At 36.1% G+C, this 17,236-nt stretch overlaps 1 protein-coding gene across 2 annotated transcripts in view; it reads left to right on the top strand.

Annotated features, from left to right (window-relative positions):
• LOC131683427 (uncharacterized) overlaps window positions 1-17,236 on the top strand; it is a 118,588-nt gene that overhangs the window by 50,323 nt on the left and 51,029 nt on the right. For both annotated transcript variants that reach the window (XM_058965409.1, XM_058965410.1), the window contains exons 2-3: window positions 8,164-8,441; window positions 8,862-9,088. In XM_058965409.1, the coding sequence (XP_058821392.1) occupies window positions 8,247-8,441; window positions 8,862-9,088 (422 nt within the window). In that variant the 5' untranslated portion in view covers window positions 8,164-8,246. The remainder of the gene's footprint in view (window positions 1-8,163; window positions 8,442-8,861; window positions 9,089-17,236) is intronic.

The following is a 17,236-nucleotide window of genomic DNA, read 5'->3' as shown; positions in this document are numbered from 1 at the left end:
TGCTTGTGAATAAGTTTACAAATTCAGAAGATAATACAGGAAATAAAATGAAAACTGCTCTAAGCGCCGAAACACATTACAGAGTCAATGTGTGTATTCATGTTTGTGAAATAGTTCACAAATCCAAATGAAATCACCCATCTGTTACGATTCCTTAAATCCCCAACTTGAAACACATTTCTCTGTCAGTAAAGCTCGATAACCAACTCATTAATTCAATGTAACAATGACGTACGTAGTAACTACGAAAATCGTGACTAAGCTCCTGAAATTAAGGACATGTACCACATTACTTCGCGCGAAAAATCCGAGAGTGTATGAATATACTGTCACTATAATACGAAGCAAACTTACGAAAATCGTATCATAGTTCCTGAAATTTTGTCTCTGCCAGAAACGGGCATAGTCATTACAAAAAGTATGACTAACCTCGTGAATATTGTTTAATTTCCGGCTCTTTTAGTCAATAAAGGACATTTTTTTCAATCAGAAAATTCGAGGACATGAAACGTTTTCGATAGCATCCCATTGCAATCCCTTTTAGCAATATTTATTCTGTTTACTAGCATGTACAGTTAAAGCAAATGTGAACGCAATACGTTCACCGCTTTGTCATGTTTGATAACTTTCGTTTTAATTATTAATGGAGCAGCCTAGAACACAAAACTTAGTATTTTACAAAACTACGAACATTTAATCCAAATCAGCGATTTGGATTATTCAGACATTCGGATGACATTCGGGGTAATGTACTTCGGGGTAGTAACTGTTAAGATATAACTAGCATTTAATTTCTCTACTGGTGCATTCGGGCGCGATAACTTTTCTTCGAGTTGCTTAATCGTTGCGTTAGGTTAAGCAGAGTCTCGTTGTGATCGGTCTTCAATAATAATGAGCCCATTTTTTCTATTGCAGTATATGAGTCAAATATGAATCCAATATAGGTGCAACAGTGAGAGAGTTTCATTAATTGCCACATACATTAAAATCGATTGGACATTGCGCAATTTGAGTCATATGAACGTACCATATTCCGAGGCGCTTTTGGGATTGGCTTTGCTTGAATTGACTATTCATTTAGTAACCGCTGTGTAGCGCTAACCGACACATTCCATTCCATGAATATTTTTTTGCTCGCGTGTGATGGTTTTTTGTCATCTATGGTGCTACGGCCTTTGCTTTGGTCGCATTCCACTATCGACCACTTTCATAGCGAAACGAGCATGGCCTATGTTTACCTATCAACGCGCACATGATTGTGTTCTTTCGATGTTTCCATAAAACGGCACGTCTCCGATACCACGAAAGCCTAGTCTTAAAAACATAAATTTGTGCAAATGCGTTTCTGAGTTTCGCAATGATCGTTACGACATTCTTCGTGTTAGGCAAGTGTTTGTAACTAGTATCTAAAAGGGCACCATTTATAATATTGTGTAACCTTTCATTAGCATCAACTGCAAAAAGCTTTCTGTTATGGCTTGTAAACTACCAAAGATCAAATTAAAAATTGATTAAATTTAAATCATCCCATCCACAACAACGTTTCAGTGTGGCAATTTGAATTCATTTTACAAAAAGCATTCAATGCTGCATAAAATGTTTCCACGAATAATCTCTTTCGCGCTAGATCGTTAAACGCATTATGTAGTATTGCTGAATGACTTATCCAATGTGCGTAGTGTTGAACTATTTATGTTGCTCTTGTTCATCAGCTGTGCTGTTTTCCAGTATAAGTGTACGTTTCCCTTTACCATGCGTTTGGCAATTTCAACTGAGCATTTTTCCTACCAACCCGGCTAATTGTTGCTGGCGTTGTTTTGTAGATAAACCAGTTTTCCCATCAGACAATGGCTTGCGAAATTAATGCAATGGTATATAGTTTACAACCGGATAATGACTGCAACTTTCCAGACTTTCATGAGATAAAGGTTTGTAGTGACCTTCTCTTGTTAAACCCTGTGAGCATGTACCTTGCAGTATGATTAGAGCACAGGCAAACAGATATTGCACTCTCTTACTTTAGTAGTGTCGAGAAAACCTACGTTTACTTGTTTAAAAATAAAAATGCTTTTAGTCCAGCTAACAGTGTGATGAAATATTTCTTTTAACTTCTATAATTCGCTCTCTTGGGACATTATAGTAATTGAGAACATTTAGAACATTAGGATTATTATTATGGAGAAATCTCGAAATTCAAGTCAAATCAATGGTAAAGCGAAGAAAATGGCAATGGTATTTCAAGGCATTATTTACGAAAAAACGGGGTTTCCCTATACGTTGTGCTGGACCAAAAACCGAAAAAATATGGCTTATTTTTTAAGTACATATCTCCAATAGCATGTACTAGAATTTTCATGAGAATCTGAGAATTAGAACTGAAATTGCATAGCTTAGCTACACACTACCTCTGAAGTGCATGCGTCCATACATCAAACGTTCAATGCGAGTTTGTTCGACATCGACAAACCATCAGGTAGGTTAAAGCTGGTGTCGTGAAATTCCTTATTATGTAGCTGGATGTAACTGTTGGAAGAAGATTCTCTGTTCCCTGCGAAACGCGCGTAAACGCCTCTGTTTACGAATATGCGCAACCTATTTTTGGCAAGTCGTTAACAAAAGTAATATGAAAGTTACCTGATAAATAAGTTCAGCCTACTGTAAGTCTACCCGTATCTGATAATGCCTTCAATCACCATCATTTTCCTACTATTCTGACATACATACATACATACATACATACATACATACATACGGAAAATCCTGACCATGCCAGAAATTTTTTTTGTTCCTAAAATACTTCGTTAAATCAAAGCTCATGCTAAAAACTAATGCTTGTTTGCATTCCATAACTTTCAGTTGAGTAATTCGAGTAACTGCGTTCTGGAGAAAATTTCATAAATCAATTGATTGAAAAAATACAATACAGCCTCATGTTTGTTGGCAATGGTGTCTTTATGTTGGACTATCAGTTAATCCAATTAAAACATCAAAGGTGCTTTTTACGCAACGAAGCATTATAACCGGAGCTAGTCCTTCGGCCAATGTAGACGGGCTTTCGGTAAATCTTGGGGACACAAACCCAAGAACATTCAGTGGATCTACACAGCCATTGTTAAACCAAAACTGGCATACGGGTGCCTTGTGTGCTGGCAGAAGGGAGAAGTCATGAGGATCCAATCAAAGTTAAACCATCTTCAAAGGATGATCTTGATGGCGATGACTGGTGCGTTCACGACGACTCCTACTGCTGCTCTAGAGGCACTCTTGAACATTAAACCACTATTTTTTTAAACAAGAAGCACTTTCTTGTGCAGTCCTGATAGACGGTCTATCGGAAATCAGAATATATTGGCTCGTACAACTAGCCACACAAGACTGTGGCCCTAAATGGTTACTTGGGAAGAGCGTATACTTGCTCCCAGTGACCTTGCACTTTCATGTAGTTGTCCTTTTAAAATTTTCAGTGTGAGAATCCCGCCTCGTGAGGAATGGCTGTCTGGCTGTTTGAAGAATGCGTAGTATGTTATATTGACGGCACTTTGCTGAAGGGACGAGCCGGTACTTGTGCCTATTGTCGTCTTCCTACTAGAAATCATAGTGTTTCGATATGTGCTGGAAAATTATTCGGAAATTTTATGATGGTGCAAAAAGAATCGAATAAAGGTGAACAAAAAGAGGTGTTCATTTACATGCAAATGTGAGGAATGGGAGCGATTTGAGTGCACTTACACTGTGTGCCAATTTATTTACTACTTCTAGTGTAAATTATGCACATGAGTATAGTTTCATATCTGAAAAAATACGGAAAGTTGGGGTATTTGGATATTTAACGAAAAAAATGTGGTTTGTAGAGTTAATGTCAAAAAATTTGATGTTTCTGAATTTTACCGGTAGCGAATCTATTTTTTTTGCTCCTAAAATTTTCCACATTAAGCAAGATACATTTTATGAAAAATTATGATTGACGATTAAAATTTAATACGAATGACAAAATGCCCTATAACCCCAACCTCCCATATTTGGACAAAGATTCAAAAGGTTTCGTTCTACTTCTGAGATTTTTTCACATGAGGCAAATTGCAAAATATGAGGAAAAATTATTACAAATAGGAAATTTTGGGGGCAAAATGATTCAGTACCCCACTTTTCCATATTTTTTAAGAAACAGAAATATCTTCATTCAAATGCTAAGATTATTTCCTTTCAAAAGAGGTATGAATTGTAATTTTCTCTGCGCTACTTCAAAAGTTATTCAATATATTTTTCCTCAATATTTTCCCATAGTGCCAATTAAAAAAACTTCAAGCGAAGTAGACGATGGTCTAAAATTGTTCAAATGATGTGAAATGTGGCATCTGAGCTTACTTTGATTTTTGCAATATGAAATGGGGAGACTTTGAGAATTCAAAAATGAGTAAGATTTTGCGATGCCCTACTTCAGAGGCGTTGCGGAAAAATTCAAAATTTGAATATTTATGTATTGTTTTCGTCTTCCAGGTTTTGGGATATTTTATCATTCTGAAGCGCATTTTGGACTACCTAATAAATAAAAAATCGTTTTTTTTAAATTCTACGGTGGTGTAACACCTTAACTGCTTGACTATACTTAGTTACATATCATTTCGAGTATATGCAATATATTAATAGTTGCCTTGTGCACCATATTTCATCATGTACTTAATGATATTACAGCTTGATTATTTTCGTAAGATGTGCAAAAACAAGACCCTCTTATTTTTTGTAACTTCTGCATTTTTCGCTTTATTACATTGCACAGTGGTTTTTTTTCGCCAAAATTGTGCGATCCATTAATTACGTCTAAATCGTTAGATTTAAGTCAATGATGTCTTCGGAGGAATGTGTTAACATTATAAGCCCTTTCATATTATGTTATTATTTTGATGATTAATCTCCCTAAAAGTGAGATATAAATTCCAACTTTCTTGCAAGTGCATATATTAAAATTATGTCTTTGGCAAAGTTGTAGAGCAAGTTTTTGCCAACAACTTTGCTGAAGACATATAGTCTTCATCTTTAATATCTTCAACATTATTGCTAGTTGTTTGTTGATGAATCCTTTAAAGCAAATTCATTACTATAACTTATAATATCATTCATATCATTCATATCATTCTGACAATTTCGGTATGATCTGTAAAAATGTTTGAATTATCGAAATGGACAACTTTCTATATTACGACAACGGTTTATTTAGTGTATTTTCTAAATTATATTGCAATTTTTGAAATATAAAGTATTTCAAATGGGCTTTGGTTGTTAGCGTGGAAACGGCTGAGTTTACGTCAATTGTACTTTCGGACTACTTATCAAAAATTGCTAGGTATGTCATTAGCGGCTATGATTTTTGTGATTAATCCTACTTTAAATGAGATTTTTCAACTCAATTTTTTTTGTTAAAAAAATGCTGACGTCTTTGGAAGAATTGTGGAAATTGCTTTCATGAATATTTTTCCGAATACATGTAGTCACTTCTTGTAATATTTAATAAGTTATAGCTCGTTATATTTCGATGACCCCAAAAAATATGTTTTTAAAATATCTTTATAATTATCATTCCTACGGGTTTCATGTATTCTACGAAGTTATTGCAATCGTCAAAATACACATTTTTTAATAATTCATCATATCTCGAGTATTTTCGAAGATATTGGAGATTTTTTAAGAACAATAGTTTTTTCAAATCATCTGTAACTCTACTGGAGACAACGAGAGACAAGTGAAGTCTATTGAGTTTTATAGTGTGGTTGTAGCATTTCTAATTGCAATTAGAGTTGGCTGCCCGTTTTTGCCCGTTTAAAAGTTATTATTTTTAAAATCTTTGCAAATTTTGCCAAAAATTACCCAATAACTTTCAAGTTGCAAGAGATAGACCGATGTTCTCTTCTAGAAAGATATGTATCTTGACAAGACGAACAACTTTTTCGAACATGCTGAAGCATTATCTGCGATATTTTAGAAGTTAATTAAAAAAAGGTTTTAAGGGGTCATTCACAAACAACGGTCAATAATTTCGAGTGAGCTATAAATACAGATTTTTAGTCTTCAGTAAAGATGTTCACAAAAACAAGTTGTTTAACATTTCTGAAGACTTCATGCTATTTTTCGCACTTTGGAAAAAAAATTGTGGCAAATATCTCACTTCAAGGAGAATTTATCACTATAACTATATCATCAAAATGAAGGGCTTGGATCGCCATAAAATATTTTAGAAGACATCATTGCTGTACGCTTTACCGTTTTCGCGTTAATAATTTTTCGCAAGTTTTTGGTGAAAACAACCACTGTGCATTGTTGTATTAAATTAATAAATTAGTTGTATTTATTATATTCAAAGTAGGTTAGTACTTAAAAAGCACTTCAGTTAGCATTGCAACACGTGCGAATATTGAAAGCACAAGAGTCAATCGTTCGTGGAGAAAGCAAACAATACATAATTGTCGTTCTGTTGCTTATAATAATATCAAAGTTTATGTACCACAAATTAACTTGTAATACGAAGGTTTTAATATCTATTTCGACAGATATCCCGAGACAGGAAAGACTTTATGTTATATGGTGTAGCTCTTTGTATGTCGTTTTTCGCCGGAATGCAGGAAAAAAAATCGTACGCATGTCGCGTGATTCAAATAAACTTAAGTAGCATTCCCGATAGTGCACTGCAGTGGGCTGTTCGTAGTTGACGTTGTATTTTCTCAAACTGAGAATTTCAACAAACTATAAATCTTACAATTCTCGGCAGCCGGAATGGAATTTAAATTTGTGTAACTTTTTTCCCGTATCCCACTAACAAAAACTCTTTCTCATGACAAACGTGGAGATGGTGAGGTATACACGGTCTCCACAACGATATTTGTTACACTAATATTCCTTTCCTTCCCCGGTGACTGTTAGGATGTGACCGGTGTCGTTATTCGGATTCCAAAGTGTAGAACTCTCGAATGGTGCACATTTAGGATGGATAGCTACTCCTACACACCAAAAAATAATGAAATTTAAACGACATGTAAATCAATACAAATGTAAACATACAAAGCTGGAATCAAAAATTAGATTGAAAATTCAGTTGAATTCGATGCACTCAATGGCAGAATCAAAAAGCATATGATTTTACACTTTCGTTCGTGTAATATTACATGTCATTTATTTTACAGAAATATTGGATTAAAAATACATTAAAGTGCATTTGTATCCCATTTAATGAAACTGTAATCTTCAATCAACGTGTAAAATTATACAAAAACTCGTGGAAGAAAGCACGACAAGTTGTGTGTATTTGTGGTGGAACTTAATTTTATATTTATATTAATGCACCAAATATGTGCATGAAAATAAATTTAAAATTACAAAATATTTTTTTCTGGGTAGCCCTCATACGTTGATGCAATTTCACTTACTCTGGCCCGTCACGAAGAACTACGAATTGTGCGGTCATTATACTCATGCTCATATTTTCCCGGATAATGACAATGGTTAAAACTTAATCAATGTAGGTGCGCAAATATTGTTCGTTAGATGTGATGTTTCTTTGGTATTTTAATCCTTATTGAAAGAGGTTTCGCATTTAGAGAATTAAATAATATCATTATGCGCTAACCATGATGTCAGTCCCATGGGCGCTCGTGTACTTTAGAATCAATCGCTTATTAAATTTTTCAATTAGATCTTGATATCTCAAAATATTCAGTTCATTTTATGGTGCTGTTTCATATTTATCTAATAAGTTCATCGTGTGGTGAATAGGAGAACTGATAAACCCACTAATAGTATTACGTAAGTTAGGTACAACAAATGATGTAAAGGCAACATGATTTCCGATACATTGCGCACGGCGAACGACGTCAATATCACTGGCATCGATTACAGAATTAGCGTGAAATTAAGGCAAATGAACCGAAAACAAACTCGCCCAACTGAAGATCACATCGCTCTCAGGCCAATGCGGGTGCGCTCAAAAGTTTGCTCGAACTGGCCGCGGCGATGAGAGATGACGTGAGAATTCGATTACACTTCGGAACAGTGCGATCGTCTGTTGCTTTTCATTGAATCGAACCACTTCTCGCCGAATGCTCGATAATGCCAATTATCACCTGTGGAGGTTCAGACTTTAATTGTTGTTCGTTATTTTTCTATATCCATTTTCAGACCATGTGATCACCGAACTGCTGCCTTTGATGCTGATGCGCTAGATTTGCCGGCCACCAGTGGTCTATGTGGGCATACGAACTATGGCACTGCGATTGCGCAAGGATGTTCAGAAGGCATCCTACTACGTGTGGTTTCTCGGAGCACAGGAGGCGAAAGGACTTCGTGGTTCGCGAGTTCTTCTTCCGGTAATTCCTCGCTTGATCGAAAAATCCAAGGAACATGAACCACTTAAAATCACGCTACAGATATCACACAAGGGCTTGAAGATTGTACAGGTAAATATTAAAATCCCATCTAGTAGATATTAATGTACATGTACGCTCCAGTTTTTCTCTACGTAATCAAATATTATGGTAAAACACTATTTTGGTCAAATGTTTAGCGTACAATCGATGACTTGAATATCAACCGGTGTAATTTCGCAACCGCTCATGCACAAAACAGAGATAGTAAGTGCTGCTCCATCTTTATAATTCACATGGGTAGACCAAAAATTGTAATATTAGGAAAATGGGCACGACTCAATACCCTACACAGAACACCAGGAAACCTGCTGGTGAAATACCTTGACTATTTTGAACATTGAAAAATTAAAACGTCATACAAAAAGTTACGCAAATCCAAGATTCCAATATTATTATATAATATAAAAATTGATTGAACTCAATTTCGATTCTACGCTCGCATTGTTTCAGGGTTCGGCAAAGCATTTCATCCCTCATGGTGCTATAACATGTTCTGTACAGGCAGAAGATATTGTAGCGTGCATCCTGCTGCTGTACAACCCAGCTACCAAATGCCCGCTTCACGTGCACGCATATCGGTGCGACTCGGAGACTACCGCCCAGGCGCTGAATGACCAGCTGCAGATACTAATCAATCGACCAGATAATCAGAAACGATTCGCTGAGTTAGAAACTAGGTAAGTTTTGCGACACACTTCGATTTCATCCTTCAGCTTCACATCTTCTCCGGGCTCTCTACCTAAATCTGACCAAATTGAGTCGTGAGACGAAATCAGCTTATTATGTAAGCTTTTAAAAATGTTAAAGTCGCTTAACCGCTTCGACGACATTCGCACGCCAAAGGCAATCTATTCATTTTACGAACGTGATCACAGATCTTTAACATTATTTTTAATTGGATGCGATACATAAATGCGTTAGTAGTTAAATAATTTTTTTGTCATATTTGGTAGTGTACGTAGACAAAGACATAATGATAGCTTTTAACTTTGTCGGTTTACGTGTTCGTAACCGAAATTCAACTTCATCGCTAATCCGACAATCGATCTTGATCTCTTCTCATTTCACGGGTGCAATAAAAAGGAATGGACAGAAAATTGAGTTTGATGAAGAGCTGTGGTAAGTGCTATGATCGGTTCCATTATTCACACATTTTTATTTTCATTTTTATGACTGAGAATTAGGTGCTAGTGGTACTCAAATGAAAATTTTAATTGAAAGTTTGAAATATGCAAATAACCCGTTAAGTTGCAGGGTCAATGAAAGTTTTGCGAAATTTTACCTTTCATTTTATATGCAGAATAGCATTTGGGTGCCTACGGTAAACTTCTGCCTTAAGGGGTTATATACAAAGTTGTGGCAAAAAAGTGAGCTAAGTTCGTGATTTTTTTAAAGTGTTTTATGCATTTTTTTTTGAAAAAGCGAAAGACAGTTCGTTAGTAGTACTATCGAAGTTCGAAAAAAAGTTGAATTAAAAAAAATATTCAAGGTTGGTGGAGTGTGAGTTGATGGCCTATCCCCCGAAGGGTTTTTTATGGCAGAGGTTTGCGGTGAACGCTCTCCAAGCCGAACCACTCAACAGAAATCAAAAAAGTAAAAAGATTATTAAAGAAAAATGTATTGTGGTGTACTTGAAAGGATCGGTTTCCCAATAAAAAAAATTTTCCTGCTAAGAAAACATGTTGACCAAAAAAATTAAGTTTTTTTGTGTGCAAAATTTAAAATAAAAAATCATTGCAAAGAATCGAAAACTTTTGGATGAAAAAAGAATTGTTCAATTACACGAGAATATAAATACAAACAATTAAAAAAAGTTTGATGAAGATCGGATGGATAGTTTTTGAGATATCACGTTCACCGCAACGGTACCTTTCAAAAAATTTAGTTCCGAGATAATTACGTTTAAAGTTTTGTGTTAACTTCATTCGCAGAAGAACCAGCGCGCTGCGAACGGCTGTAGTTTGAAATCTGGTGCTCCGATCTGGATGAAATTTCGCACAGATATTTTCAAAAGCATGTACTTTCGAAATATTCAAGAATTTTTTTTCCGATTTTTTTAGTTCCAACTTTGTATATAACTCCTTAACTAATGAGACTTCATATTGAAGATTGACATGGCGTCAGGTATTGATTTCCATCACCTACTCGTCAATTCTCTTCCGAAAATACCAAACTTTTATTAGTAGCCAGCCAATATTTTTTTTAAATCGTTAGCTTCACGAAGTCGTTGATATTTTATAATAAAAAAACAAAAACCACGCAAAAATAAAAAAATAAAAACTAAAAGAGATTAGCGGTGGAAGTCTATCCCGTACTTGTGATTTATCATTGTGCGCGGAGATCTTTTTTCGTGGCTTGGAAATCTTTGCTTCTTACCAACTGTATATTGGAAATCATTCATAACTCTTTCGTCGCCGTAGAGGCCCGTGTCATCATCGAGGTTACTGTTTTGATGTTTGCGATCAGATGTTCTTCCTAATTTCACTAATGTGAACCGTCATTGGTAATATATCCCTCACCGATGATTGTTGAGTTTGTGGTACTTGGCGCGGCTTTTGCTGTTGTCTTCTTTGCTTGAACGGCAGCTGCAAATTTAGCAATCGTTTGTAGTTTGGGTAATTATATTGAAGACTGGGTGTTGGCATTTCTTTTCATAGATGAGCTCTCGTCAAATAGTTTTGTTGTACTTAATATGCCGGCTGTTCTCAGAACTGGGACGTTATTTTCTGTGGCTGATTCATTTCGCTGCGCAACCGGAGACACCGTTACTATACCTTTTGCAATGGGTGGTAGATAAAACTAATTGAATGCTTTACTAACATGGGATAGACGAGCCCTTATTCATCTCATTAGTCAGGATCTCACACTATTTCAACTGTAATTCGGCTTACAGTGATTGGATTGAGCTTAAATAAATCTTATCTTGATAGTTGATGGAAAAACAATACATCAACGCATTAATTGTAATTGTGATATTGAATTATTCAAAATTCCAACGATTTTTGGGCGGTTAAGCATTGATAGGCACTGATAGAATAGATCAACATCAATTAAATTAATACGTACAATGCAAGCGCGGAATTACCTATTTTAACTGAAAAATCGCATAATTATTCAATTATTTCTTCTCTTCCGAATCTTCGACTTACCACCTGAATTGAAAGTGAAAGTATTTTGTGTTTTCAGCCTCCAGTTTTTCAGTTGATTGCAACTGCCACGAGCGATCGAACACCGGCTCATAGATTTCAAAACAACCCGTGGCTCCGAACGATACCATATGCCGATGATGTTAATGAACAGAAAAAAACAATTAAACTAATAATATATCATCTTTTCGTCGACTTAGTGTAGACTTTGGCCGGGCAGATTGAGCTAATGTATAGTATGCGGTTATGTGATGAAACTCGCCTTCAGACTGAACTGGATGATACGCCAAAAGCGGCGATCAAAGATAGTTTCAAAACATATACAGAATTGGACACTTTTCTTCTGCAAGCGTTCCATAATTGTGATATGTAAAAAACGGTAAATTATCCGAGAAAATTTTAACTGTTGTTAAATGTAGCACTGGGAAAGATATTGCATAGTCACAGAACTTAGTCTTGCTGATTCATATTTATTTTTATGTTTCTTCTGAAGTTGGAGAGTTCGAATATACCCCATGAAAATGCCTTGCCAGCATCGTAGCGATGATCTTTAGGGGTTATATACAAAGTTGGAACTCAAAAAATCGAAAAAAAAATTATTGAATATTCTGAAAGTACATACTTTTGAAAATATCTGTGCGCAATTTCATCAAAATCGGAGCACCGGATTTCAAACTACAGCCGTTCGCAGCGCGTAGGTACTTCTGCGAATGAAGGTAACACAAAACTTGAAACGCAATTATCTCGGAACTAAGCTTTTTGAAAAGTACCGTTGCGGTGAACGTGATATCTCAAAAACCATTCATCCGATTTTCATAAAGTTTTTTTTAATTGTTTGTTATTACATTCTCGTGTGCTTGAACGGCTCCTTTTTCATCCAAAATTTTTCGATTCTCTGCAAGGGATTTTTGATTAAATTTTTGAACACCACAAAACTCAATTTTTTGGTCCTCGTGTTTTTTGTAAGAAAAATTTTTTTTATTGGGAAATTGATCCATTCAAGTACATCCTAATACATTTTTCTTCAATAATCTTTTTATTTTTTTGATTTCAGTTGAGCTTCAGGCTTGGAGAGCGTTCACCGCAAACCTCTGCTAAAATAACACGCTTCGGGGGATAGGCCATAACTCCGCCAACCTCCAATATTTTTTTTATTTCAACTTGTTTTTTTGAACTTCGATAGTACTACCAACGAACTGTCTTTCGCTTTTTCAAATAAAATTTGCATAAAACACTTTAGAAAAATCACGAACCTAGCTCAATTTTTCGTCACAACTTTGTATATAACCCCTTAAGCAGTTTTGTTACAAAGAATTAATATTTGACATCATTAGGTTGTTTCATAGTTAAGGAGTTACATAGCTTTTTGAGCAATGATTTCATTACACCAAACTTATAGTATTTTGGTAGCACATTTTTCAGTGAAATAAAAGAGCATAATTTTATAAAAATGTATTGATAATTAACGGAGTTATGGCTTTTTCCTCGAAACCCTATTTTATTTAAGAAGTTTGCTGTGATCACGATTGAAGAGTAATAGATAAACTAAAATCACAGAACTCAAAAATTCCATTAGTATATGAGTATTCCTCGTACCTTAATGATTTTTTTTCCCATGCGTTTATTTGACACGGGATTTGCGAAAGCTTTTTACGGCAGTTTCTTTTTTTACATAGCACGTTACAAAAATCCTTAAGACTAATTTTAACTATACTAGTAATTTGTCTAAAACTAACACTGAAATCACTTTATTGTTTGCTTTTTTCCTTACATTGTTGTATTTCATAATGATCTAGTATTTTCGAGTGTATTTATTTACTTTTTTCTGTTATTGTCTAAATTTAAAAACTGAATATTCTAGGACACTTTAATTGGTGAATGATTAGCCTTGGTTGAGAGTATGTGGAGATGAATTTAATTAAATTTTGACAGACACTGTTTTTAGAAAATGATAGATAAGTTCCATGTATAGAGGATCGCGATACGCCAGGATGTCTCTAACAGGAACATGGATTGGTCTTCCTCGGACTTGTAAAGAATCTACTAATTGTGATCTGGCTTCACGATATTCAGTGCAGGACCAAACAACATGCTTAATGTCATGGTAACCCTCTCCAGAAGCACAATACGCGCAGCGAGCCCAATACGACGGAGATGCGCATCTAAAGTATAATGATTGGACATGAGCCTAGACATCACACGGATGAAGTCCCGACTTACATCCAATCCTTTGAACCATGCCTTCGTTGATACTTTAGGGAAAATTGAGTGTAGCCATCGTCCCATATCTCCATTGTCCCAAGATGTTTGCCAACTAGCAAGTGTCCTCTGTCGAGAAGCGCTATAAAATTCATTGTAAGCGATGGGTCTTTCATATATTTCACCATCTAGTGCACCAATCTTGGCTAAATTATCAGCTTTCTCATTGCCCGCAATAGAGCAATGGGCGGGGAGCCACACTAGGGTAAATTTATAACATTTTTTTGTTAGGTTACTCAGAGATTCTCGTATCATCCCCAAAAAGAATGGATCGTGATTATCAATCCTCTTTGAGCGTAAAGCTGCAATTGTGCTGAGACTATCAGTGAGGATAAAGTAATGGTTCGGGGGTAAAGTATTAATTATTTGCAAACTATAGTGAACTGCTGCTAGTTTCGCTATATAAACAGAGGCGGGTTCTGCAAGTTTGAGAGAAATTGAAAAATTATTGTTGAAAATACCGAAACCAGTGGCCTCACTGATTCGTGACCCATTAGTGTAAAACATTTTAAGGCAGTCTATGTGTTGATATTTACTTGTGAATATTTTAGGGATCTCCCGCGAGCGTAGATGATCCGGAATTCCACGAATCTCTGTTTGCATGGACGTGTCGAAGAATAAAGTGGATTCAGGAGAATCTAGTGTATTGACGTATGTGGGAACATACCTAGCAGGCGTTATTTCTTGTGACAGAGCTTCCATCCCGGGAATTTATTTCCCGGGAATCCCGGGATTTTTGGATTTCCCGGGATTCCCGATTCCCGGGAAATTGTGTTTTCTTATTCCCGGGATTCGGGAACCCCGGGAAAAAAGATTTTTAATTTATTCCATAAGTCTTAGATTCTCCAAATGAAATTCTGTAGGAAATATATTAACCGGCAAACATTTGGAGTGAGTAGTGAATGCAGATTGTGCTTTTCCAACTGATTTGCAGATCAATGGACTATATATCTTTAGGCTTACTGATGTTTTCGTGATTTTTTTAGGTATATAGTCCACGCCATACTCAAAACACTGCTAAAGAATGTTGCATTCATTTAAATTTTCATATAAAAATGGAATTGCCGGCCTTTATACCGTACCATTTCCTTACAGTAGCGTTAGTGATGCGCACGATATCTCTGCCACCGATGAACCGATTGATCAGATTTTTAACAATTTTTTTAATAGTTTATTTTAATAGTTAGATCTTGAATGTAAGGGCTTGCAATCAAATTAGTAGTGGAAATTGCGTTACTTTCTAAAAAAATCGATGTGTGTTTGTTTCAAAACTTGGGATGGTTTGTAGTGATATCATGCTTAACGCAAACGCTATTTAAAATAAGGAATGTTTCTAGAACGTCTGCAGAAATATTTGGTCGGTTCATCGAATGCATATTTCGTCTTATTTGTTATACTGTAACTGTAATATCTGTAAATTTTTGGATGTATGAAAAGAGATACATAACGTTGTATCTGTCCAATATCCTGCGCATCCGAACTCTTTGAATGCTTTCAAGGATGCAGGCAGGATTTTTGAAGGGATACGATCAAGCAATCCAGATACTTGCCCGTAACAGGAAATCGATATGTAATAGGCTTCATCCATCGCTGCACAATTCGTTCATTATCTGCTTGATTTTGATTCACACTTAATTTGAAATGATGCTGATCCTACTGTGACGGAAATGGATTCCATGTATAAACTTTCCTCTTTTGATCGGAAGTAACTGCACACTACCCAGAAGCAGCTCAATCTTTTCATTCAAAATTACCAAAGAAGGTGCTTTGCATTAAATTGATCACATTCCATCGTATCAGAACAACGAATTCCAATTTTGGACAGTAACTCCAGCAGCTGCGTTTAGTATATCGTCTCAATCGTAATAGTAATTACCAAAATTTAGGCTATACATATAGCCAAGTAAAAGTTTTGTGTAAATTTATTGACTAGTTATCAAATGATTGAATGATGTGTAGGCCACCAAATCGCCATCTTATGGCAACTGCTTTAGGGCAGATATACATGCAATCAAACGGGTTTGAAAACTTTTCAATTTATTCTTTTGTTTTCAAGAGAAACGTTCACCTTTTTATTTTTCTTCTATATTCCCGGGATCCCGGGATTTCCCGGGAAATTTATTATTTATTTCCCGAATCCCGGGAAGCTGAAAACCGTCGGGAAATGGAAGCTCTAAATTGTGATTGAAATACACTGTCATGAATCTGGTTTGGGGTTGAAGCTCGACAAGTCTTTCAAAATTTTCAATAACCAGTGGGTTCATAACCTCACATCGAATAAGTAAACGAGAGGAGAGATCCCAGAATCGGTCTTTTAAAGGAAGAACTCCCGCTAGTACTTCAAGGCTCATCGTATGGGTCGACTGCATGCAACCTAAGGCGATTCGTAAACAACGATACTGTATCCGTTCCAGTTTAATAATGTGAGTGTTCGCAGCTGAACGGAAACAGATGCACCCATATTCCATTACTGAAAGTATTGTTGTTTGATACAATCTTATCATGTCACTTGGATGAGAACCCCACAATGATCCAGTTATTGTTCGCAGAAAATTTATCCTTTGTTGGCATTTCGTTATTAGATACCTAATGTGGCCTCCCCATGTGCCTTTAGAATCGAACCAAATTCCAAAGATATTTAAAAGTCAGGACTTGGGCTATCGTTCTACCAACCAACTGAAGCTGAAGCTGAGCTGGATCACGCTTCCTTGAGAAAACGACCAACTCTGTTTTCTCCGTAGAGAAATCGATGCCCAGCTTTAAAGCCCAAATTGATAAATTATCCAAGCTACTTTGCAATGGTTGTTGTAAATTTATAGCTTTTGGTCCTGTGGCAGAAACCACACCATCATCTGCAAGTTGTCTTAGAGTGCATGGGCTGACAATACAATTATCAATGTCATTCACGTAAAAATTATAGAGAAGGGGGCTTAGACAAGAGCCTTGTGGGTGGGCCATGTAACTTATTCTGAGTGTCGCCAAATCGCCATAGAAAAAATGCATGTGCTTTTCTGACAATAAATTGTATAAATAATTATATAATATCGGTGAAAGACCACATTGATGTAGCTTCTCCGAGAGAACATCAATGGAGACTGAGTCGAATGCTCCTTTTATGTCTAAGAACACAGACGCCATTTGTTCTTTTTTGCGTAAGCGAGTTGGATTTCTGACGAAAGTAGCGCCAATCATTCGTTCCCTTTCCTCTCCGAAAACCAAACTGGGTATCTGAGAGCAAGCCGTTCGCCTCAACCCAATTGTCGAGACAATTTCCTGATGCAGGATAGCATTGCAATCGGTCGATACGAGTTATGATCGGAGGCTGGTTTTCCCGGTTTTGGAATGGCGATAACTCTCACTTGTCTCCAGTCACGCGGGACAATATTCTGCTCAAGAAACTTGTTGAATAAATTCAACAAG

This window comes from Topomyia yanbarensis, chromosome 2 (genome assembly GCF_030247195.1).
Source record: "Topomyia yanbarensis strain Yona2022 chromosome 2, ASM3024719v1, whole genome shotgun sequence".
NCBI lineage: Eukaryota > Metazoa > Arthropoda > Insecta > Diptera > Culicidae > Topomyia > Topomyia yanbarensis.
The sequence above is the reverse complement of the archived record's forward strand: the minus strand, read 5'-3'. Positions and strand labels throughout refer to the sequence as shown.